At 35.3% G+C, this 27,615-nt stretch overlaps 2 protein-coding genes across 2 annotated transcripts; one reads left to right on the forward strand and one right to left on the reverse strand.

Moving 5' to 3' along the window:
- Positions 1 to 1,250: 1,250 nt before the first annotated feature.
- On the forward strand, positions 1,251 to 21,772 carry LOC132561518 (threonine synthase-like 1). Its single transcript, XM_060226219.1, has 10 exons — positions 1,251 to 1,397; positions 2,893 to 3,033; positions 12,821 to 13,617; positions 13,918 to 13,988; positions 14,638 to 14,742; positions 14,886 to 14,985; positions 15,704 to 15,869; positions 16,209 to 16,460; positions 16,839 to 16,929; positions 17,484 to 21,772. The coding sequence occupies exons 1-10, from the start codon at positions 1,278 to 1,280 to the stop codon at positions 17,798 to 17,800; spliced, it is 2,160 nt and encodes a 719-aa protein (XP_060082202.1). The 5' UTR covers positions 1,251 to 1,277; the 3' UTR covers positions 17,801 to 21,772.
- Positions 21,773 to 21,787: 15 nt separating this feature from the next.
- On the reverse strand, positions 21,788 to 27,526 carry LOC132561520 (pseudouridylate synthase RPUSD4, mitochondrial-like). Its single transcript, XM_060226221.1, has 9 exons — positions 27,477 to 27,526; positions 26,825 to 27,036; positions 26,462 to 26,506; positions 25,963 to 26,062; positions 25,352 to 25,459; positions 25,069 to 25,153; positions 24,419 to 24,557; positions 22,839 to 22,978; positions 21,788 to 22,127 (listed from the first exon to the last, which is right to left on the reverse strand). Exons 2-9 carry the CDS (start codon positions 27,033 to 27,035, stop codon positions 21,888 to 21,890), a joined length of 1,068 nt encoding a protein of 355 aa, XP_060082204.1. The 5' UTR covers position 27,036; positions 27,477 to 27,526; the 3' UTR covers positions 21,788 to 21,887.
- Positions 27,527 to 27,615: the final 89 nt, after the last annotated feature.

The following is a 27,615-nucleotide window of genomic DNA, read 5'->3' on the forward strand; positions in this document are numbered from 1 at the left end:
TTGTTTCTTTGGGGTTTACCACTTCCTTCCCACTTGAAACAGAGGTGAAAGAAATTGCTGCTGCCGGGATTCAAACCCACCCGGCCCTCTGCACCCTTCTGGTCGTGGAGCCTATGCTCTACCAACTGAGCTAACCCTGCATGGCGACTGTTTTCATTTTTATTTCATTAATTCTGCTCCATAGAAAACAATCACACCACTTGAACTTTGTTTTGTTTTTAATTATTAGCAAAAATGTGAAGAGGAAAAAACAAAAACAGATTAAACATTGTGTGTTTATAGGGTATCTTCAGCGAAATTTTTTTTATATATGAAAATATAGGTTACTGTGACCACTTTACAAGGTATAAAAATCTTCAAACATTAACCATAAAAGCGACATTGTTAAAATGGCAAAATTATCGATTTCACGGAAACAGTAAAAATCTGAAAACCCAATAAGTGACCAGTGACGTCACAGTATACCAAAAGAGACTGAAATTGACTCGATTTAACATGGCGAGTATAGGGAAATGAAAGTACGTGACTACTTAAATGGACTGTTTTAAGTCATTCAAGGAGGAAAGGGGCTAAAAAATATATATACATAATTTTAGGTTATTAAATTCCCAAACGAACGGTATATTTCATTATTTAATAATTGCACTGCTACCACATATAAAATTAGTTTAAAAAGTAAAAAAACCGTCTCAGAAATACTCGTCTGAAAAACGGATCGTAGTAATGTGGCGACTTACTGGGTTCTGACAATATGCGTCAAATGAAAAAGACAACGGAAAGGGCTGTAATTCATAGATACAAATTTAGTATTTTGAATTCCCTATTGATTGTTGTATAAATTGTCTTTTAATAAATGCAGTGATTTGCCATATTAACCTTATTTGAAAAGGAAAACCTCATAAATAATCGACTGAAAACGGGTCGTAGATGGTATATATCCCCAAATTTTTCCGCTGACTGGGGAAAACATGGTCACTAATTTCAACTGTATCATCGTCCCTTGTTTGGAAGGACACTCATTGAAAGTATGACCCAGACACGAAACCGTTCGCTTTTAATTTTTTCTTCAACGATACGTTAGAAGTATAATTAAGTCCGATATCATCGGGAATGACGTTCAATGCTGACGACACTTTGTTTGTCGGAGATGGTGAGAGTAGCCTCCCTTTATTTTCGGTAGGCGTGGTTATCTGCGTTGTCGATCGGGCTGTTGTCCTTGACCGAGGAACAACCGTAAGGCAAAAATAGATAACCTTTTAGCCTGGCCAATACAGAACATGTACGGTGTAGTCCGGAGAATATCCCGCTGTAAAATCCAGCATGCCTGGCAGAATCGACTCACTTCTGCAGGTGTGACCAATACATCCTCATATTGTACAGCGAAAGGAAGTGATCAGGTATCCGATAACGCACAGCCATAGTGTATATTGTTACCAGTGTTGTAAACATGATACATTCGTATTTCGAGCGGGAAATTGAAATACTTCATTCGATTTATGTATACAGTTACATTTCATTTAATCCCCAATACACGCTCTTTTTATATGACCGTCAAAAGTTTTGATGGGGGTGCATTGTGATAAAGCGGTGTTCGTCCTTCTGTCATAAATCTCGTAAAAAGGTATTGCCCATCGTTTTTTTCCGGTGTTCTAATCTTGTTCGAGAATCTTCCTAACTGTTTAACCTATAACCATGATGTAACGTGTTTTTTTTTTTTTTTTTTTGTAACCCATGTGTCCACATGTGGTATTTTAATAACAATGTAGCATAGATGCATACTCAGGTATCATATTGTAATGTGCACGTGACGTTACTAAATATATGTACACGTGACATGTTGTTTACGTCCATGTATTGTCCAGTGGAATGTGTGGTTTGTGGCCGAACTAGTCCGACGTGACACGGACTTCAACGTGAACGCAACTCAGCACTTCTAACACCTGCATTTGTACTGCATGCTAATTGCGTTCTCCACACCTGTTTACGTCACTTCCTTTGGTTTTCTTTCTATCTGTCTCTCTCTGTCCTGACACTCTACTGCTGGACGTCAGCGCGAGCGGTCCAGCAAGATCATATATCATACACATATACTATACGGATCACTTCGTATGGTGCGGGGCCAGTGAAGCCTGGTAAGTTGACAATGCTGTGGAAGTTGATTGTATCCGGCGCGTTCGTGATTGGTGAGTGTTTGTTTAGAAAAGAGGCTTGGAGGCTAAATGTTTGTCTTGTCTTTTCAGGTTTTTTTTTCCCTTCAGAAATAAATCATCGAACAAATTTGAAATCAGAGTGATTTGTATCTATATATATATACCCAACCACACCCCGGTGACATTTGTGAAAGGCGTCTTGCTGCGACAATATTTCAAAGAGGTAGTGCTCTTTTCCCTCATTTTTCAACTTTGTCAACATATTTATTCACCTTGTTTTCAACTGTTTAAAAATAGATATGCTGCGATTTATCATAAAAACATTGCTGTTTTGCCTGGTGGCATTTTGACTTTTATGTAATATGGTTTTACCATTTTCATATTGTATTCATTTCGATACAATACATGGTAAATATTGTTTGGGCTTGGAACGGGCGAAAATTGACCCGCTTGGCGGCAGTAGATTTCATGATCAAAAGAACACTGGACAACACGTACGTTCTAAATGGCCAGAAGCTAAAAAGAAGACAACTGTTTCTAGTTTGTGTAACACAGGTCATTTTTCATCTCAATGCCACCACTAGAAATCGAACCCGGGACCCCTGGCTTACTAGTCTGACATCAATCGAGCTAAAGAGAAGTTCTCTCTAGCCGAGTGGTATATTGCGGCTAGTATTTTACCAGGGTTACATTTGAACTATTCACTTCTACTGTTATAATAATGTATTAATGATAATTTCAGGGTAACGTGATTTTGATGGGGAGTCCTGGGTCCGGTAAAACCACGGTTGGTCGCCTGCTTGGACCTAAGCTAGGTATGGACGTATTGGACATCGATGATCATCATCTCGAACCATATTGGGGCATGACCGTAGCTGAAAAGGTAAGATGTATAGATATTAGATACAAGGTCCGGAGTGGGCATTCAAGATGGTGGCATGTAAACAACCGAGCAGCTATGCGGCACTGATTTTATGCATTCAATTAATTTATACCATAGTAAAGCTTGTTTATTCTTCTACCTAGCTATATGCGGGCATAAGGTAAAAAATATCAGTTAGTTTAATAATTTAACTTTAGTGCACCACTTTCGCGCTTCTCATACAGTATCTTATATAGTACCGTCACTTGGTTAACAGCGGACATAGCACACAGTGTTATCGAGTCGCGGGTATAAGGTGAGGAGAAAAGTTGCCCATGTATCTATTGTTTTGAGACAATGCATACATATACGAATATTTCTAATAAAATTTAAGGTTGCGTACTTACATTTACCCTGCGCATGTGGATTGAAGGAGATTAATTTATGCCAGTAGTTATATGATAAGTTGTGCTAAGATGAAATCATTAGTAAACGGAGGGGTCGAAAGAGTGTTAGTACTCATCTCACGTATTTCGAAGCTCGTTTGCGCTTTTCGCATAGGTGACCGTCTTCAAGGAATAAAGACTGGGGCCAGAATGTTGGCACTATCGTACAGTGTGCCACATCAACGTCATCTTTAAGTGTCACACCAGGAGCACAAACAACAGCGTTTACTTTGATTTGAAATTACAAAACATTTGCCATACAGCGTCACAGAAAGTTGATATGGATTAAGTTGTCCTTGCCTGTCTTCAGATGGGCCATACATACCTAACACATTCGTATATGTTGAAAGGCGGATGTAATCCTCGATGCATATGATGCGATGAGCCATTCACCGTTAAACATTTTTGTTGGACTGCATTGACCTTCTGTCTACTCGAGATGTTTTTATCGTAGCGTTTCAAGTTTAAAGGCCCTTGCTTGAAATCATATACGGGCATCCTAGGCTATAAAAGGCATGCAACCTGACAAACCGATTATCATTATTTCAATGTCGGCGTAATGCGGTACATTACACGAGAACATTTATTGGCTTCCATTTTTTCTGCTGAGTGACAAATAACCTGGAAATGGACTTAATACGTATCTGTGACAGACAAATATAAGTCGTATAACAGAAATACATATTTCTTTTCGTTACGATATACACACCTTGAGTCGTGCGTTTAAGAGGAAAATACACAACTTATCAACAAATGTTTAACTACTGCAAACCCTACTTTGTTTTTCCCGAGTGCTGGCATAAATTCCTACGTAATAAGCTTTACTGTTTTCAGTTATTTCCTTCAGAATAAGAGTTCACTTTAGACAATCTACGATAGGTCACCACCTTGCACGAGATTTTTTACTAGTCAAGCAACAAACAAATGATAGTCATATGCTATACAGTATTATTTCAATCGCTGCAGTAACATAGAAAAAATTGTTTAGTTTAAACATATTTATTGTCAAATACAGACAGTGGATTAGGCACAAGTTATTACAACTTATCAACGCCTTCTCCAAAGATACATTACATATGGCAATACAAAACAATATGACAATATAGTACAATACTGACAACACAATACAATACAACACTGATAATACAAATGTTGATATATATTTACTCAAAATCTGTTGCTGGTTTTAATAAAATTTTGCACATGTCTAAAAATGGTTGAATTAAGGTCCACAGAAAAATTACAATTACCATATAAAAGAAGTTCAATATCAAACGGAACATTCAAAATATTTAGATTATGTACCAAAACACGCCTTTCAATTAAGAACAGGGGACATTCAATAAAAAAGTGATAGGCATTCTCACAAGGATGACCACAATTACAGGATGCATTATCAACTAGATCACTCTAAATAGGTCATAGTTAAGGGAACTACACTTGTGTCGGAGCTTAGTATGCAGAATATTTCCAATCTTAAAGTAGGCTGGAGGACTAGACTGAGTAGTAGATTTTAAACATGATTTGAATGAATTAAGCGAGGGTAGGGATCGAACAGAATTTTCTAAGTTGTTCCAACAGTTGATAGTAGAAGGAAGAAAAGAAGAGTTAGTAAGAGAGAGTCTGAAAAGAAGAACCCTATAGTTGTTATTGTTACGTAAATTATAACGATTATTTTCACCAAGTAACGGTGGAAGAAGATTATTTAGAAATTGAAACTTAATGATATCAAATATAACATGGTTGCTGGAGGCAGTGAAGAAGTCAACATTTAAATCCCCAGTAACAATAACATTAAGAGACACATCCAGAGCGTTATTTATAGATAACCTTAAATTTTCCCAAAACGGTATTGTAGAGTTTTCTGGTCTATAAGCCGTTCCTATAATATAAGTCGAGTTGGGTAAGCTAATTTTACACCATATTATTTCATCACCAGGAAATTCCGGTAAACGATCAACTTTCAAGAGATTATTTATATAAACTAAAATACCACCACCTGCAAAATTTCTGTCATAACGAAATGGAGAATGAAACCCTTCAATACATAAATCAGTAGTAGTAACCTGATCATCATGAGTTTCTGTTAAACACACAACATCATATTCGTTAACTATGTCCTCAATGTACTCTAATTTATGCCTAACACTCCTAACGTTTAAATGAAAAATAGAAAGTTCGCCAAGTCTCGGACCAGGATTGGACTCAATGTCCATATACTGTAGTAGGAGCATCAACAAAACCACCGAAAACTCGAAGTTTCGGAAACAATGACTAAATACAATATTTAACTGAATAATTAACTAGCAAAGGTAACTGTACAAACGATGGAGTAATTTTAACCAATAACTTACACCAAAACAGAAAGTGATAAATGATTTCATCAAACATATTCCGTAGACCTTAGAATAAAAAATACCGATCGCTATTCTGTGACACATAAAATAATTATCCATTGTCAAGTATGTAACACAGACAAGATGTAGAACAGCGAATCGGTACCACTAATATCATAAATAAATTTCAATGTGCAAACCAGCAATAGAAATTGACTAAACTTATCACGACATAATTCAGCGAACAAACAGGACATGTCTTGCACACAAAAAAGATTGTACTGTCGAAAAAGACTGAAAAGAGCGAGATCACGTGAATTGTTAACGAGACCAACATGAATGAAAACGGTAACATATTGTCACGGTATTGGTCGTGTGGCGACTATAAATAGATTCGACATAAATTATAATAAATATGGATTATAAGGCGCTCAATGGATAATACTTATTATACATGATTTATATTTCATTCACGACATTATATTAGATCACTGATACTATTGATACATAAATTATATACAGTAGATAACATACTTAAGTTGTAGGAAGAATGTAAAAAAGGTAGATATACTTATATCTCGATATCACCAATATAACTAGTGTTCCCCAACCCAGAAGGCATATGTAGAAATACGATACACACATTCATAATCCATCAACTGATCAAATGTTCATATCACTCCCGTGCCTTGGTAGTCGTTCTCCTGGCTGTCCAATATCATTCATGAAAGACTGGTCACCTTGCCATATAGGTTGGGGAACCCTAGCACATATACCTATTATTTACCATTATAATGAAAACAAAATTGACGAAATAATACAAACATCATGCATACATAGTTTGGTAAGTAGACTTGACACAGACAAGATACTCGAATTTGTATGTCCATATTAAAATAGATAAACACGTATTACATACACACTATATACAACACATACAATTTACATATATAAATGTACACGCATACATACACACCCTCACACTAACACACATCCGCGCTCACACACCCACACATGCATGCATACACAACCTCTCGCACACTCTCACCCCAAGAAAAAATTGTCCTGTCTAGAGTTTGGTGCTCATGCACGTGTTTCAGGATATATGCGATGGACGCAAGGAGATTACTCTGTTTTCAGTTTTAGAACATTTTTGAAAATATGTTTTTGGATAGCTGAGAAATATTTGATCATCACGCGACTTAGAAGTCCTCAGGTGAGTGCACTCTTTTTTGGTCACGCGTAATCATATAATATGCAGATGACCCAGTTGGCAGACATACGTTGAATCGTTTCACAAATGTTGCAATCACGTAAGTTTGTCCATTGGGATAACGTCGTCCTAACATTATACAAACACGTTATTAAAACGTTAACCCCACGTTTTATACACGTATATATTTAGTTATTGAAAATAAAATGAATGCAATTAGACGTTTCTAAAACGATTTAGTAACGTGACCGAACTGTAAATAATATTTCTACAACATTTTGTGACGGTAATATAACGTTACTGCAACGTGTACCTGGCATATATGCAACGTCGCAAAGACGTAATTTTGAGGAAAATGGACGTTTCTTCAACGACTTCGTAACGTAATTAAACATTCATGCAACGTTTCAATACTTTAAGTAACGTTCATATAACATGTCTGCAACTTTACAAACACATAATAAATTAACAAATAGACGTTTCTCCAACGTAGTTTAATCTTCTACAATATTTTTGTAACGTTAATACACCTTATCTGCAACGTTGCATAAATGTTTTAAGTGGAATTTGTGTTTAAGTCCACTTTTCCCAGCCTTATTGTTGTCCGATTTAATTCAAACTTTGTCACATCAATTGTACAACTGTACTGAACACCTGCCCCCAACATAAAAGAAATTGATAGACAGATTTTGGTATTTTTAGGTGAAAACAAGGTATTTTTGATTATTTGTGTTAAATTGCACTTTTTACAGTGTTATGATATCCGACTGCATTTAAACTTGGATACATTACTGATACCACCATACTGAACACCTTCCCTCACTCTATAGGAAATCGTTTCACAGCTTCAGATATCATTTTGGTTTAAAAACTTTTTAGTTTTGAGAAATGGTGTTAAATTCACCTATACAGTGTTGTTGATATCTGACTAGATTCAAACTTTGACACCTTGCCACATTTTACAGGAAATTGTTGTACAGGTTAAGATGTTTTGGAGTAAAAACATGTAAATTTTGAGACTTAATGTAATATTCCACTTTTAACAGTGTTGTTGATATCCGATTGAATTTAAACCTGGACACGATACTGATTCCATCATACTGAACACCTGACCTCAATATACAGAAAATTGTATTACAGGTTCAGATAGCCGACAAAGTCAGAAAGAGGAGACAAATAATGACGCTTAATTCTTGTTTTCTTAAATCATAGTGAACTGAATGCAGCCGCGTGTTGTATTCCCCTCATTTGTTTTGCTACATGTGTACCTACACTTCCCAGTTTACACCAAACTGCCCTACAGGCACCTGCTGCCCACACTGCATGATCGTAAGAGGCGATTAAATCTGAAATATTTATCTTTTCTCTCTTTCCTAAAGATCTGTCTTCTACACTTTACATGCCTCACTTTTAGCTTTATGTTGAGCGTCGTGAGGAAGGCTTTGGATTCTGTCATTCACCTTGCATACACAGGGAGGCCGTCCTTAAACGACCCTGGCTGTTGATAGGACGTTAACCAAACTAAACCAAAGTGTATGCCAAATCAATGCTATCTGTTATACACTACAGGACCTGTTATATATTTGTGTGGTACATGTATTAATTTTGTTAACAAAAATATTATCGTCTTCATTTTGACTCAACGTCACTGCTTGAGTATGTATTTGGTGTTTCTAGTACTTCTGAAATGAAATAAAAAGTAAATACCTGGACATTTATGCTACTATATTAAAAACATTTTTTCCAATTCAAGGTTGTCTAAAACGATACACAATAGAGCTGTCACGATACATCGATACTATGGATACCATCGATATTTTTCATGACAATGCGGGTATCGTATCATCACTTGTGTATCGCGATACCATAAAATTGGTGGTGTGCAACTTAGAATTTTTTGTTTAGAAGTTACTTTCCTTACAAAGTCTCTCTAACGTTCCAAAATGGCGACGTCTAGTCTTATCATTGAAAAAAGGACTGCGATTGAAATCGTAAACCCACCAGCAGGATACAAATAAGATGTGTTGAAAATATTTGGTTTTTAAAAACAAAACAACAAAGTTGTAGTATGTAGACTATGCCTGACAGAACTAACATATTCGGGAAATACCACAAACATGTCCGTACGCCTTTGTTATACGTATTTTTGTTAATTGCCTTCAATAGCCATTGGACTTAAATTTTACAGTGTTACGAATGTTGTGTTTTACTATTATGTGAAATAATCAAATAAAGCACCCAGTTCATCAGCTTTCCCAGTTTGAATTATTCTAATAGAACTCTGCGTTATGTATTGTGATATCAATGTATCGTGGCTTAGGTATCGCGATACAATACCTATCGCGAGATTACTGACCATACACAGCACTAATACACAACTTCCATATAAGAATTACACGAAAATGTAATATGATTGATCTAAACTTTATCTACTTGTAATCTAAACATTAAATTGTAAAATTGCATATTGTTTGGTTTGTTACCTTGAGGTTTGGCCTTGCTTGTTTTCCGCCCATACAACTGGCGCGAGCTGTATTTTAACCAGTTTTTTTATTTTCTACTTGGCTTCGTCATGGGTAAGTCTGACCTTTTTGGCTGCACCTTCAAATACAAATTTATGTATTTTGTAAAGCTGGTTAATCAGATATTCCATCATTTCCATCATACTTCCAAAGTTCAAATTTGAAAAGTACTCAGTGATATATTACAACAGTATTGCCCAAGACCGATTTTGCCAGGTTGGTCCGGGATAATGCCCTTTTCCCTCCTCTCCCGCCCCAGTTGAATGACACAGCAACTTTATTTTTCATTGCAGCCTGCATAAGGTATGTAAGCTGTAAACAGTTTTTTTTTTTTTTTTTTTTAAATAGGTGTATCAATAATTTCCTGACAGGATTTGCATAATCAAAACCCACATTTTGAATCAAGACTAATTTGTGAAGTAATGTTTAACTTACAACAGCTTTATTTTGTTACTCTCTCGAAGGTCCTCTGCCTTATGGAAGGATTCCTCTGTTGATAGAGGAAATTTGTATTCTTCAACGCTTAGGTCGTCTTCTTTGACTTGCTCATGTCCCCTTTTGAGGGCGTGAAACAGAAGTGTATTCTGTCTAACATGATCTTTGATCTCGTGTAGGAGAGTTAAAATAGCTTTGTCTCTGACACCTGTAACAGGAAAAATAAATTCTTCGAATTCTTTACAGTATGGGAATGCATGTGGTAAAGGACAATATTTGTGTTCCTTTTTACAAAACACAATCTTTAATGTTCACTTTGTTCAAGGAAGATTTCTCTATAATTCTTCGAATCACCTGTTCGAGTGGGAAATTCAGCTTTCTAATCAACCATTTTATTGTCTTGAGGGAATTTTCAAACGGAAAGCTTGAAAAAGATTGTAGCTTGCAAAATTTCCCTATATCACATGGCAAATGTATCAGAGTGTGTACATTGTAAACTAAAAAATGACTTCCGTAAATCTGTTGTACAAAAAGGAACAAGCAATTGTTCATCGTAGTCACAGTAATCAGAACACAAATTTTCGCTGCATAATATTGTTATGGCAACGCGAAGCATAATGAAATGGCTGTAAACTGAATCATGTAGTTTATCATTCAGAGCGACTGGTCCAACATATAAGATAAATGTTCTAAATCCAGTTGCCTTCCGTCTATCTACCGGTACTTCTGATAAACTTCTACCCTTTCTTACAAAATCACATGGAAATGAAGATCTTAGTTAAATAAGGACGTCCAAGATCAGTTGTACTGTTCTACCCAAAAGTCGTGTTGGGAGAGGCTCACTGATCCATGACAACAACAATGTTTCACTACACCTAGACAGACAAGGTGCATGTAATCTAGAGGAAATTAAGTAACCATATTAAGATCAAGTTCTCTCAAAGAAGAAATATCTTTATGGTGATCCTCATCTGTCATTTCATCGAACATTATATCTGTTCGCACTGGCGCATTGCAATCTGGGAAGTCATACGATGATTGTTGTATGTGCCGGATTGTGTACATTTATCACAACCGTACAAACCACTGTGACCTTTGACCATCTTAACAAATGCCCTCGCTGGAGTGTCGTATACAACATTCACTCTGATATCTCTATTTTCTAGTGTAGGTTATCTACTCCATTGTCCTCAATATCTTTCATTTCGGATATGGATGGGTGTAAAAAAACATTTGCATTATTTGGTTTTGATGTGCCGACCCACAAACCAACGATAAAGGGTCTCCCGAAATACTCGTTTACAATACCAAGTATGGGCCAAAATTGGTCATTGATACTCTTAGGAAGTGGAAGTCGATCAATATTCAATTGTATAGTTATGTCTGATATTAACAACATTTCAGGGGAATGCCTTAATATTCTTCCCAGGTATACTTTAATTCTGAGATGGAGTGGCTAATAATGTTCTTACATCCTTTGGTAAAGTCGGGAAATATGGTTTTAATAATTTAAGTGATTTGTTACAGTGACATGCAGCAGTACCACTTTCAAGAATCCATAATCTGAGATCATCAGTAAAATTGTTTTGACTATCATCGTCGTCATCATCAGTATTATCTGAGTCTGACACATCGGTTTCCTGGATTTCTGACATTTCCTCACTGAAATCACTACCTGAAACCTGACCTCTTGTCTCAATATCATTTTGTAAATTAATTTCTTGACCATTTCTCGAAGTTGAATCGTCTGATCTATCTGATTCTCTCTCTCTCTCTCTCTCTCTCTCTCTCTCTCTCTCTCTCTCTCTCTCTCTCTCTCTCTCAATGAATAATTTTCATTTTCAAATATACTTTCGGAATTCTGGTCAAGCAAATCAAATTCGGATTCAGAACTTCCTTCTGCAAGACTGATCATTTCTAAAGTTCTTCTTATAGCACGGTGGCACATAGTTTGATCACTTACAAATCAACTTCACATTTTCCGACTTAATATCAAAGGAAGAAATGTGTAACATGATACGGCCACCCACTAACACCAAAAATTGAAATCTGAAACAAATAGTAACACAATTTTTTATCAATACTTAATATGTCATGATACAAATATACGGTTCTACGCGCTACACTATTGAATAATGTATAATGTATCAATGATATATATTATATGCATGTATTATATCCAAAAGTAACTCATTTGTACTACAAAGTTCTTTTTACGGACAACGTTTTGTCATTTGCTAGGGTATAGGTTATAAACATCAGTGCATAGAAAGGGATGTCATGATCGCATAGAGGTGAATTTTGTTGTTTTTGTTACCCCCAAGTAAAATGATTTTAACAAAAGGTTATTTAGCATCACTCAGCTTGATGTGGGAATTTGTGTTTACAAATTATTTCAATCGATTCAACGCCAACAACTTGTATGGGCGCAGCCATATTTGATTGCCGCATGTTATTATGGGTACACAGTTACTATTTTTAGCACACCTGCATGATTTCGTATCTAAATTCTTTTCTATACTATGATTATACTTAACTGCTAAATTATAACAGACGTATTTTCATGAGCTTACAGCAATTGAAACAACTAAAAGCACATATTTTCACCAGAAAGTGTCAAAATTGAAACTCGATCATCGCTCGGTTAGCGCTGCCGCTGGGTAGGCAGAGCTCCTACAGGTTTCGAGGAGGTGTGTAAATGAAAGATTTCAACTACATTATGTATTCATGACTGGCAACGATTACATTTTTGTTCTCCATCGATTGTCACATCATTTTCTTGTGATACAATGGATATAATTGTTTTCTTACCTATCAGTGTCAATAATCTCCGTTCTTTGACTTTTACATTTTTAGTTGGAGGAAGTTGGATCGGATTCATTTATCGAAGAGGAAGGAAAGTCACTGTTGAAGTTCAATGAGCGTGGTAAAGTTATTTCTCTCACAGGTTCGAACCCGATGTATAAACCAGCCATGGAGCACATAGCAAGAACCGGAACAGTAATCTTCTTAGATACTCCCTCACACGATATTGTTAGACGGTTAGAGGAAATGAAGGTGAACCGTATCGTCGGCCAAACTGAAGGGATGTCAATGGAAACATTACTTAAATACCGTCAACAATTTTACGAAGGGTCATACGACGTCCGTGTAATAGTTGAGGAAAACGAAACGCCTGATTCCATAACAAATAAAGTATTTTTGGCTTTAAGTAGGTTAAAAATGAAACCAGGATATGTCTCTACCCGACAGAGTGAACAAAATGGAAACCGGTCGTCCTTCTCAGACATAATTCTGAAAGGACTCGCACCTGATGGCGGGTTGTTTGTACCAGCTTCCGGTCTGCCTGCTATATCTACAGGAGAAATGAAACGAATGATTGAATGTAAATATCACGTGCGGGCCCTCCGTATTCTCGAGAAGTGTATCCAACCTTCCGATCTTCACCCGTCAATATTATCGAGGTTTCTGTCAACTGCTTATAGTTCTGACAACTTTGGATGCAGCAAGATGTTTCCAGTACGACATCTACACGATAACCAGTATCTTCTAGAATTGTTCCACGGACCCACGGCCTCCTTCAAGGATGCAGCCCTTCAGTTGATGCCACAGCTCTTTGTTGAAGCTTTGAGGGCTTCGGAAACAACATCAAAGTAAGTAAATTTGTTTAAATAGCTTCCCCATTTCTCATATACAAGTCAAAATAATCGAAAAAAATATCTGTCCTGCCGCCTTGTTAGGAATGAATGCATGGTTGGTGTTTTGTTTTGACTCTGAAGGGTGATATATACATGTATTTTTTCCGGTATGATCATTTGTTTGCGCTGTTATTGTATCATCGTTCATTTATGTTAACTTTGAGGTAATTTATCAAATACTGTTCGATTTTCAAGTTATGCGCCAATGAAATAACATTACAAAGTTCGTGGTTCAATAGTCGTATCCGTTAACAGGTACGTCATCATCGTAGCCACTTCCGGTGACACAGGTGGGGCAGTTCTTGATGGATTTACCCGGCATGCAGGTGTGTTATTGTATTTTCTTCAGACAAATTTATTGTCATTGCACATCTATGTCACATCATGTTATGATCAAAATGTAGTGGTTCTAGTTTAATGTTAAAAATGGAGTTGCTTAGAACGCTGTTTGTTTGTTTGTTTGGTTTTTTTTTTTTTTTTTGCGTCGGTCGGTTCGATTTTGCAATACAAATTTATGGTAAGTTTACAACTTGTTTACATAAAGGTTTCTGAATTTAAAAGTAATTAAACTATGGCTGCGCTTTGTTATTTTTCAACTCTTCAATTTTCAAGAAACATGTAGATAATGTGCTGGGAAATGGTGCCATGCGATAACACAAATACGCTATAATATTTCTAAAATTGAAAAAACAATAGTTGAAACATATTGTAAAAGAGGTGGTTTTTTTTAACAATTTGAAGTATTGCGATGTATTTTCTTTTCTATAACATAAATTTAATGTTACACTTTGGGCATCCTCGAGTGTAAATTTTTATTGAGACACTTAAATAATGCATTTATTGTTTCGTAATATAGGAATAATTTATTCTTCATAACTCCATAGGTAAATGTACAGATTTTTTTTTTGATTTTGTCTTTAAGTGAAGGTAAATATACACATGACATTTCATAATAAATGCAAAGATGTGTTCTAGGTGGCGCTGATGTCGGCGTTCTGGTGTTATACCCGGATGATGGAATCAGTGATGTACAGAAGCACCAGATGACGGCAATGGCGGGAAGGAACATCCAAGTCACAGGTCTGAGCAATTAATAATTTACCCATCACCCCCAACTTTCGTCGGACATGGTAAGGAGATATCGGAATATCGTATGACCATATGTTGTTACTGTTGTAAGTGATATCAGATTATAACATTCATTATCTTGTTATTTCATTAAGGTGTTCGAGGGGACTTCGATGCGTGCCAGTCTTTTGTCAAGCGTGCCTTTAAGGATCATGCTCTACAAAAGGATTTGATAGACATCAACTGTAAGCTAAGGTATGTTTTCGTGCGTTGTAGAATGGCAAGGAACTTTGAAAGTGTCACGTGATCAGATTTCAACAGCCTGATTTTAGAACGCATATCTTTTGAGGCAAATCGAGTGACAAATGGAAATAAGTCTTAACGTGTCTATGTAACATTTATTTTCATATGTCATGATCAATTAAAATGACAAAATGTATATTATAACACAAGAGTGAACCCTCATTAACGACCACTTACAATCTCTTGGACCGGCTATAATTGGTTTGCCATTCTCTTCATAAAACATGAACAGAAAACCTCCCAGTGTTCGTAACCCCTGGTATTTCGTCGATGTCATTTGCCCACGTGTATGACCACAGAGATAGCATGCCAATGTGTATTTTTATTCTACCGGGAGCGAAAGATCGGGGACATTTTGTGTTTGTGAGGTCTATTTGTTGTCAACTTTAACCTTGTCTATGACTATTTCACCGTAATAGGTAGGGCTTTCATATCTGGCACGTGTGTTCCTTGTGACAAGACCTTTCCACTGGTACCAAAAGTGTTTACTATGTGAACTTGACCATGACCTTTTAACTACATTTGAAAGTAAACAAAAAAAAAAAAAAAAAAAATCATTACCACAATGAAAACATACGTGTTTCACAGTACAGTTTTAATGTCTCACTTCAGAATTTTGTTGCAAGCGGAGACATGGTGTTTCATAAACACATCTTGTTTAATTTTCAAGTGCTGCTAACTCTATCAGCTGGGGACGTCTCTTACCACAAATAGTGTACCACATATCCTCATATCTCGATCTTGTCCAGAGTGGGGTTATCAAACTCGGAAATGAGGTTGATCTCTGTATACCCACGGGAAACTTCGGAAATATCCTGGCTGCGTATTATTCAAAGGTACCGTATTAAGTATTTTCAAGCAAAGAAATCCAATAAAGGTTTGATGACATCATCACCTATACAGTAAATGGGATTGTCCAAAGTAGTTTACAATCCGTGATATTTATAGGATTTTTAGAAAAAAAAGTTTATCAACGACAGGAATGGACAAAAAAAGTAAAGTTCACATATATAAGCACTGTAGAATAGTGTAGATGTTAAAGAGAAAGTACTGAAAGTGTAAATAAATAAAATAAAATAAATATAATAGATAAAAAATATTTTAACATGTAATATTAATAATGTTTGATTTAACAATGGATGTCAATTAAAATATGTTTGTACTATTATTTACAGCAAATGGGAGTGCCTTACCGACGATTGATATGTGCCTCTAATGCTAACAATATATTGACAGATTTTATAAAAACCGGAACTTATGATCTTCGGGACCGGAAGTTACACAAAACCACGTCCCCTGCAATAGATATCCTGGTCTCTTCTAATCTCGAACGCTATTTATACCATCTATCAGACGGATCTGGCGAATTCATTTCCGATTGTTTTAATCGATTGGAGGCGTCTAAATATTTTTCTATACCAGACAAGGTTGTGGTTCTGAACTGTTCTATTTCCTTTGTATTGATATACGACCATACTATAATTTTCACTGTTCGGAAATTTTGGTTCCTCGCGTATTGTAATGTTGTTTTCAAATGTATGGTTTTTTTTGTTTTTGTTAAAACATCACAGTTTGATAAAACTAAAACGAATATATTGTTCACAGTTTCCCTTGTTTTACTGAAAGTAAATAGAGTTTGTGTACATTTGTTTGAAAAACTATGTATCGTTACATGCTCATTATGCAATATTGCTGTAATTACCAAATTTAATGATAATGATTATCTAGAAATTCAATATGAATATTTTTTTTTTTTTGCAAGTGAAGGAGTTTTTTTAACATTTGTATCCGTATGTATTCTCTAGATGTTGTCAGCTATGAACGAACTATTTGTTGCGGACTGGTGTGATGAAGAGGAAGTGAAAAGGACAATTAAATCTTGCCTCAATAAAACAGGTAATTGTATTTCTACTCCGAACTACCAAATGTGTCAGTGTGAATACATGTATAGTAAGAAAACTGGGACAGGACCCCAACATTGCTCTTTATTTGATTATTTGTGGATTGGTCTGTAGTTGGTCTCAGCCTTAGCATTGTAGACTAATAAAAGTACTTACAGTTTTCAGAAACTAGAAAATATCTGTAAGACATTTTTGTGATGGGTGACTTTGACCTTGAGATTTGGGGACACCAACTCATCTGACTTACTGTCATAGTGGCCCCCTCCTCCACGTCAAAAAAACGGTGGGGCATAAAAAATGGAAAAGTGAAATTGAATTGGATCAGGAAAAAACCCCAATAATTTATCTGTGGCCCAGATTGTAACCCATATTTGGTCCGATCTGATCACGTCACGCCCCGCCATTTCTTCATAAATTCTTAATTGGTTAATAAGTACCCCTATACTTCTATACTTCTGTGTACATATAGTAATCCTACTGACCCTACTGACTGTATACACCTGTTAAATGTGTACAATTCACAGACTAATAATTTACCGTGATTTTTAGGTTATCTTTTAGATACCCATACTGCTGTCGCTAAAGCTGTTGGCGACCGTTTTAACACCAAAGATTGTCCAATGATCATAGCATCCACAGCACATTATTCAAAATTTGGGCCGGATGTAGCTAGATTCCTCGGACTGGATATTCCTAACGAACAGCTGAACATCATGTTTGAGAAACTTCAGGGAATGTGTGCTAGTCCCGTGATGCATCTTCCTCTTCAGGAATCCATCAGATGTCCACAACTCCACACAAAGGTTCTGAATTCTACATATTCTGAAGTACGGAAGGAGATTTGCAATTTTGCACGCTCGCTGTAACATCAGGGCTAGTATATAAACGATAATGTAATCAGATTGTCTTTTAATATTAGCATATTGCTTATCTCTTATAGTAGAATACATTATTTTTTAATATCCAAGATCAAAGCTGTCTTCAATATAAGAAACATGGTTACTTCCGCAAACTGGCCGTCACTAATGGACAGCATAGTGCATTCCAACAGATTACAAAGACTGCGGTGTTTGGGGCCTTGGCAATGAGAGGAGATAACACGTGTCTTCTGATCTTTTCACAGACATTTTATTAACAACTTTTTAATCTCCTTCCTGGAGAGTTCAACAAAGTAGAGTTAATTCTCCTGTACTGTGACTGTCTCATTTCGTGGTTCTCAATTATATATGTAACGTATTTATGACAAGGCGTGAAGATTGGAATTATATCACTGAGACAGGTTTGACCCAAACAAAAACTTCCTTAGTTTCTTAGGAACGTCACCAGCGATTTATGTTTAATGGGAATGGTATTATTTCTATAACTGACATCGTTAAGTATGAAAACGTGTCTGTGATGACAAGAAACGACAGCTTACCTCCAAATTTGCAAGTTATGAATGCATTAAGAAGTTATAGGATACTGAAGCTACATCATGAATACGATTTCATGTTCAACAGAAATCCAAAATCAATGGAAACGAACATGGACATACTGGTTGCCACGCTTTCACTTTGAAGTTAAAGCTAAGAAGTCATCCCGATGCAAGTTTATAGCACTAGTGTGGCCGCCTATTGCCAGGGAAACAAAATGACTTGTACAGGCTCGTGCCGTTTCCACAGAAACAAATCGTGTTTCTAGAAACCCCATTTAGCAGTAACCGAGACGTCTCCTACATCTGAGGATGAATTTATACAGATGTTAAAAGTGTTTTTTTTTCAATTAAAAATAAATCATAATTTGTTCTTTAGTTTCAAATTTTCCAAGTTGGTGACACTTCATCAATAGGTATTGTCACATCGACGAATATCAGTGAAAGAGCGGTGTGTCATCAAAAATGTGCATTTACAATAACCAACTTGCATGAGTGAACTTCTGTATTCGACACAGACATTCAGATTTTACGTGTTTCGTCGGCGACAACAAAAATATGTGGAATAATGCGACACGATTTTTACTAAATTGAAAACTAGTTTTGAACATGACTTTTATTATCAGTTATTTTGTTACTGGCAGCTGATTATAAATTATTGAACTTGGTGTAAACTATCCTATGTATAACATTATCTACTACCATTATACAACTATACCATAGACGGGTGTGTGATTTCCTCCAATCTGTGATATGCCTCGTAACGTTTGATACCGTGTATGTAAATGGAACAATAAAACTCTGCCAAAAAAGATATGTTTGCAGAAATTGAATTATCCACTGGTTCGAAGTTGACACCCATGCCCTAATAATTAGTTATTGACCATTCAGTTTCATTTTCATTATTTATAGACCCCATGAAATTTTAAACAAAACAATATGATTTGTGTACGCAGTTTATAAATCTATTTCTTCTATTTATATGAGGAACAATAATTGCATCCATTACTATGTTGACAGAAATATTATCAACTTTTTAGTCCACCATCATCAGAAGGTAGGCTATTCAAATCGGTCTGCGTCCGTGGTCCGTAAACAATTTTTGTTATCGCTATTTCTGGAGTACTCGTTGGATCTTTCTCAAACTGAATATGTAGGTTACCCTTGGTATCTAGTTGTGCCTGTCTGATTTTGGGAATGGTCAGAAATACAAAATTTTACATATAGGTTCCGTTGGTCCCTAATTGTGCCCATCTAATTTTAGGATTGGTCAGAAATACAAAAATACAGGTGGCCATCTTGGATTTTGACTGTGAAATTTTGTTATCGCTATTTCTTGAGAATTACTGGATGGATCTTTCTTTAATTTCATATACAGGTTCCCTTCAGTTCCTAGTTGTGCCCATTCGATAAATGGCTTTTAGGTGGCCATTTTAGATTTGGCAGGTAAAGATTGTTATTGCTATTTCTTAAAAGATACTGATCGGATGCTATTGTGTTCCGTGGGAGATTATGTTTGCACAGCAACACTTTTTCAAAGTTTCATTCATTCACACTTTTTGTCTTACAGTTCTCACTCACGGAATGAGCATTAACTGAGAACTAAACTACTTCCCCTTTGACCATGACTGTCATCATTTCATCACTCATCGTCATACCATTACAATGCATATTCATTAATGGAAAGAAACAAATATTTACCATTGTTTAGTATTGGTTGGTACCGAAGTTTATTCCATGCTCAGGCCAGGTGGGAATTGAAAATTAAAATTATAAGCATTAAACTGCATTTGGATGGCATTCATGGGCATTATGAATGCTAATTGGATAATGGCAAATTCTGCATGAAACACTGGTGTGCTTCATCAGTTTGTCCTTATCTTTGTTGCCATTCATATGACAAAGAATGCCAAGTGAAAGCAGTTCAATGCTTAAAAGGCACTACAAAAATTTATTTAGGTAACAAATTAAGGTTAACCCAAAAGTCAGATAAAATGTCTGTAATCTGCATAATCATAATAGAATCAGTTTTGCTTCATCATTCTACCAATCTCCTTCCTTCTGACCGGCAGATGAAATACACATTAATAAAAAATGGTTGCCTCATCACATTCATTGTGAGAGTAGACTTTATACACTGCACAAATAAACCTCAATTGTTAGTTCACCTTGTCCAAATTTGGTCACAAGCATTTTGGGGAAAATTTTGTATATAGGTGAATCGGTACTAATAAATTTAGATTTGTATGAACCATGTGGACAGACAAGAGGAACCAATTTGGGATATAAAGGAATGCCATTAAAGCACTTCTGATAGAATGGAAGCATCCTTTAATAAGAGGAATCAATTGGAGAAATTCAAGCAAATTCTTCTGTAGGAATGACATCATCTTGTCAATTTGGTCAAAGTATGAGACCATTTTCGGCTAATGGGGATTCAATTGAAGGGGCAGGCCCAGTAAGGGGAAATATAGGATAAACATGAAAATCCTTCTTCAATCAATGGGAACCATTGTCACATAACTAATAGGAAATTGACGTAAATCATCTGTAGATATGAAGGAATTTTGACAAGGGACCCAATTCAGTTAAAACAAGGGTCTGACCCCCTTGGAAAGTGCAGAGGGGACAAGTAGTAGAAATGGAAGTAAACCATTAAAATACATCAGTGTAATTAGAAGAAAGCCAAATCTAGTGAGACATTTTAACCCACTGTCATTCATACAAAAACAATTTGTGTTATTTGTGAAGTACAACATGGATTGTTCTTATATTTTAAATGCAGATTTCCCTTGTTTCCCTTTTTTGCATGTTTGATTTTGGGACTGGCAGTGGCCATCTTGGATTTCGACAACTGCGATGTAACACATTTTCTTGAAAAGTACTGGATGTATGTTTGATCTGCTGCCTTTCAGCCAAATTAGATTTGAATAGTAAAGTTCTCCCAGTTTTTAGGGAAGCATATAATTAATCTTTTCCCAAATGAAAGTCCCTTTTGTGTATGTTCAATTTGGATACTGATCAGGAATGAAGAACGCTTGACAGATGGCCATCTTGAATCTTAACAAGTAAACTTTCTTATTGCTATATTTTGCAAAGTCCTTGTTCTCAAATTTCATGTGTATGTTCTTGGTTGTCAGTTATGCATGATCCATGCTAAGACTGACTTAAAGGTCATTTTAGAAAAATACACTGGAAAGTATCATCACAGGACCATTCCTGACAAATTTCAATTATTCATTTTTAAAGTTTAAAGTAAGTGCATGGTGCTTGGCACATGAAGGGCTAAAGGAGCAGCATAATGGCTACTGGTCACCCTGACACTTCAGCTCAGGTGACTTTTTTAAAGCAATAAACAGTAAACTGGCTTTACAGAATAATTCAACATTTAACAAAGTTAGAAACTCAACATTTTAATCTTTTTTATCATATAATGTCATTATATTCAGAATATTATCACATTTAAAAAAAAACTTGTTTATGAATAAATTTCAGATCTAAATGTAACTCCGGATCTGTTCCTTTATTTAGAATTCTTTTTTTCAGTCTATGTCTGTGATTTCATCCTCTTCGTATGCATCAATATTTTCATCATTAGGTAGAAGTTGTAATTTCTCCATGGTATCCACAAAAAATCCTGGAAGCTGTGACTCGATCATGAAGGGTTCTGACTTTTTATGAGGAAATCTGTGCAAGATCAAGCCACTTTTATGGAGATGTAAGGGAACAAAGTGTGTATGTTTTCCTATCTTAAGAGTCCGCTTGACCTCAGATGGAATAATCTGCAAAAAGCAATTTTAATGTAATTACATGCATTATTACAGTTCTGCCTTATATGGAAGCCTTTACAAGCATTGTATTAACTGGCAACAAACATCTCTATATAAGCCTTCTTTTGCCTAACAACAAACAACTCTATAATTATAAGCTTTTTATTGCTTAAATTTCTATAAGCTGTTTGTTGCCAAGCAACAAAATTTCTAAAATTTTTCGGTTGTTAAATGAAAAAAACCTCTTTAGGCTTTCTATTGCCAAGCAACAAACATCTCTTCAAGCCTTCTAACAAACAACAAACATTGCTATCAGCCATCCTAAGCCAAATAAAAATCTCTATAGACATTCTATTGCCAAGCAATTAGCCTATCTATAGGCCTTTTATAGTGTAGCAAAAACAATCTCTATAAGTCTTCTTTAGCTAAACAACAAACCTCTCTATAGTCTAACAACAAACATTTCTATAAGTGTGGTTTTTCACACACAGTATGGTCTATATGGGTATTCTACAGACTTTCACCACACAGTATGGCCTGTATAAGGCTTCTACACACTTTCCAAAAAGGGGTGGTTTTTGGGGATGAGGTTATTAAGACTTCCAAAAACAGCAAAATCAGAATGTAGTCCTGGACAAACAAGCTTACAAATGATATTATATCATACCATAATATGTCAAATTGTCAAACTTTTCGATTGGCATAAAAAAGAGAACTAAATACCTGTGGACTTCTGATAGCTGCAGCTGAGTCTTGTTTGACTTGCTCGCCTGCAACTTCTACAACACGATGAGAATACACATGATCTCCAAGGATCGGACTCAAATGGTCAGCCATATACATTTCCAAACACTCCTTTTTACCTGTAAAGAAATATAAACAAAATAAGCAACAATTCACATAGATACATCATGTATACAGAGGACATTTTATAATCCGGACACTTTCTTTCTCTCCGAAATCATCTGAATTATGAATTTTCCAGAGTGCCCAGTTTAGTCAACCAGCCAATATATATGATTTATCTCCCTTGATCATTAATGATAAAGCTGTCAGTATGATACTGTTGTTTCCAGGATATCTATATCATGTTTGCTGTGAATTTATGTATTATAAATGTCTTTCAATGTTTAGTAAGTTTCATTTTCATTAATAATTGCATATGAATTAAAATTTCAAAATGAAAAATTGTCCCCCGCTTTATTCTCTTGAAGTCCAAAATCATGACGATTAATCAAATATCTGCTCAGTATTAACTGATGTTTTACTCAAAACTATTGAACATTGTTTCCTAATTAATGTGTCCACTGCATACAGTGTATTTAATTATCAAATATTTTAAAACAAGACTAAACCACGACTTTGACATTTCTTTAACAATAAATTCACTTTGCCTTTTTTTATAGTACCATTAACTCTGATACAAACTTGACACAAGCTCCACAAGAGAACATCTGGGGCCATCATCTTGCAACAGGCGCTATGACTACAAATGTGTCTAGCAGTATAGTGTATACCTTTGGCACTAGTGATCGAACACCAAAAATTTTGTAAAGTGGTAACAAAAATGTCTAGACTGTTGTGGGAATGTTACCATGAAAAGTCTATTCCATTCCCAAAAAATCTTTCGATGACTGGAATTTGATTTTCTAGAATAGTGTGTACAATTAATGTTGAAGAACTCCTTTCCCCAACATTCCCATATAAATAATGAGTTTTCGAGACAAACATCGTCCAGATTATCATGGGTCAACTATTACACCTCACATCCACTTCTGACCTTTAACCTTGACTGATGACCACTGAACTATGATCAGATGGTCTCCTGTCATTCATTTTATTTTTCTGATTAGCTCTAATCAAACAGGCATGAGTAGGGAGACAGGGAAACTTGAATATGAAATCTGAGAAAGATCCATCCAGTACTTTTCAATAAAGAGTGATAACAAACTTTTTCGTCAAAATCCAAGATGGCTGCTTGTCACTAAGCTATTTTGACTTTATGATCAGTTTCAAAGTTAAAAGGACAAAACCAGGGACCAATAGGACTTTAAAGGTAACATTTGAGAAAGATACATCCAGTACTTCTAAAGAAGTAGTGATAACAAGAATAGTATATGGATAGATGACAGGACATTAGGTGATTTGAGAAGTCCATCATCAGATGGTGGGCTTAAAAAAAACCCACAAGACTATGTCATGCCTCAAACTCATTCAAAATATTATAACTACAAAACGTATTTATAATAATTCAAATCATGGTACTATGACAATAGTTCCATATATGTGGACTTGGTCCTTACCGCTGTCACAAGTAATCCCAACAAGAGAAACCTTTGGAGATGATTCCAATGGACTCGTGGCTAACACCTCTGATTGAATGTTGAAACTTGATAGTGGTGCTTTCTTCATGGACTTGTGGAAGTGTGGCACCAGGACAGCCTACATAAATGTACACTGTTACTATTAATAAACTATCATTTTAGCATACAAACAAATAACTAACAAACAACAAATTACTGGGTTTTTTTTTCTTGAAATACTGGTTATGTTTTAAACATGGCTCCAAATGCAAATACAAATAACTTCAGATAATGTTGAAGCTGATGCATTTTAGAATTAACTGTTGCTTTAGGAACACCAACTCTTATCTGTGACTGGTATATTACTATAATCAGGAATATTTAACAGAAATTCAATGGGAAACTATGCCAGTAATAGAATATCAGTAGTTGGAAAAATCTTTGTTTTATTACACTTTGACATCATAATTACTTCTCTATTTATTTAAGATACTACAATATATATATACAGTATATTGTGTTTAATACTATTTAGGACAGGTAGACTTTTCCAGCACCTTTGGACATACGTATACTAATTGATTTCAGGTGATGATAAAAATTAAAACCATGAGAAGTCATCCCCTGTAAATAACTTTTTGTAGCAATACCTGTTGGCGCCCATTTATTTCTTTCCGCAGGTAGCGAATTTTCTCAACCTCAGGCTTAAATTTTGGTTCACCCAAACAAACACATCTATTGAGCAAAAAAATATGAAATTTCACATGATTTATTTGTGAATAACTCTTATTTTGGATTCAGAGGATGTTTAAAAAATCAATTAAACTTAAAGTCTTCCAATGATAGATATATCATAACTTCTATTTTTCAAGGTATTAACAAATGACAGTTTTTTAAGGAGTAAATGTAAGAGACAACATATCAAATACTTACATGAATTCATGATTAATTTCTCCATGTGACCTTTGACCTTGTAGTGACTTCTTTAACTTCACTTTTGCCAGGGCATGCTTGACCAATAGTATTATTCCACTCTGGTTTCTTAAAGAAAAATGTTCTTCATCACTTATTTCCCTTATGTGAAAGAACAGAAATCTTGTTTATGTTCCTCCATACTATTCAGAAATATATCTATAAAAGATCTGATGACCAGTCAGGGTTAGTCTGTAGATGTCTGGAGTAAAAGTAACTCCACAAGCAAGTTGAAAGGACAACAAGGATTACTCTCATTGAACATCTGGTCATCATTTAGATATTTTCAACCAATGAAATTCCATTTTGATCTGTCAATAAGCCAATGCCTGTTAACAATCAATATTTATTGGTGCTAAGTAGAATTACAAACTAATGTTATTTCTTTGCCTTGTAATAAACCCACCCCTCGACTTTTTAAAAATTGTATATTATTTGGCACCCTGGGCTTATCTTCGTATAAAAGTGGTTTGCATTTCATTTTCATACACAAAACTTCATACACTTATTTTGCAGAAGTGTATTAATACATTAGGTGATATTGCTACATAACTACTCTGTATAAATGTTACCTTGACAATCCTAGCATATATTCAAGTTCCGGAGCATCATAACATTCCCTCAAATCTTCCAAAATATCAAACATTGAGGGCACACCTTCATCATGAACAGCTGGAATATTAATCAATTTGTAAAAACATCACTCTGATTTCATTCAAACATTTTCATGAATAGCTACCTACTTATTTGATATTATCATCTTTCGGATTTCTTTTCTAATGTAAAAACTTTTATATTTGTGTTCAACTCCTAAAATAACATATAAAACATTTTGTATTTGTAGCTTAAAATATGCATAATAAATTAGGGCAGGAAGCTCTTTGAATAGGGAAATCAGCTGGACAGTCAACCATTTGTGGGTCGATACATGTAAATACAATAACAACATATGTCAGTGAAGTAAAATTTAGGAACGATGTCATTTTATTGATATCACAAATCAACTGCAGACATTTCGTGATTTGGAGGCCGGATATCCAAATTCATCTTCTATTGAAAAGGTAACTTTACCTTTCATAGGAACTCCATTAGGTTTATTCAATGCCAATATGTTTTCTGAAAATAAAATTTATCAAAAATAATTTTGTTAACCAATTGATGTGTATAAAATATATTTCAAATATTATATTGATTGTATGAAATAATACAGAACTGAATAGCATCGAGGATGAAAACATTGATAAAATTATTCTATATCAATCAGAAATGCACCAGGATTGCTGATTCACAGAATGGGAATGGGAATGTAATTTTACATTGTTTGCCTATTCAAGGAAGTAGTAATGTCTTAATGATACAACAGGACAACTGTTTAATTACTGATAACTGCTTTCTACATAGAATTAATATAAATATGTCTGTTCTAGTACATACCATCATCATAAAGCACACTTTTTTGGATATGATGAATTAATTCTTTTCTATCCGCAAAGACAGGTGCATGCAGTACGTCGAGATTGTAGTATGGTTGCTTCCTTTCAGTGGAAACACACCTGGTAAAGGTGTACATAACATGCATTTTCTTTATACTGCGGATAGTTTTCATCATAGAGTAGGTCCGCAAACAACTGTTGATGGCAGTCATTCTATTAAATAAATCATGACAGAATCTTACTTGTTATGCTGTTACTGATGTTTACAATTTAATTGACTAGTATACTCATTCTAACATGTGAATATTGAAATGCAATTATTATTCTACTTCTAGAGACAAAAGTTCTCGGTCTTGGGATAAGAACACGTGTATCTCATGTTCAAGTATTTAATAATATGCAACGTGTTCCTTATGCAAGCGATACTGTATATCAGTTCAAAAAAGTTGTAATTTGCATATGTACATAGGCTTTTCATAATTTTAGATGCATGCATTTGTTCATCTGCATGTTGTCGTGATCGTTTATTAGCATAACAATCATTACTATCTGGCAGTTCTTGGTGGTTCAGTTTTCTGAATTATCAATATTGTCTGATTGCAAATTTATTTAAAATGAATCGAAAAAAAGATAAACTAGCCCATTCGTCTTACCTCACCAACTGATTTCACCTTTTCGGTCAAAAGCTCAATGTGGAGATGCAGGATACGGAGGCAATCAAAGTCTATATAGCGTTTGTTGTACACCTCGCTTATGCTATTTACAAGCGTTTGTCTAACTTAGATATAAACA

The sequence above is a fragment of the Ylistrum balloti genome, unplaced genomic scaffold (genome assembly GCF_031769215.1).
Source record: "Ylistrum balloti isolate Yb309-2 unplaced genomic scaffold, AGI_CSIRO_Ybal_v1 Utg371224, whole genome shotgun sequence".
Classification (NCBI taxonomy): Eukaryota; Metazoa; Mollusca; class Bivalvia; order Pectinida; family Pectinidae; genus Ylistrum; species Ylistrum balloti.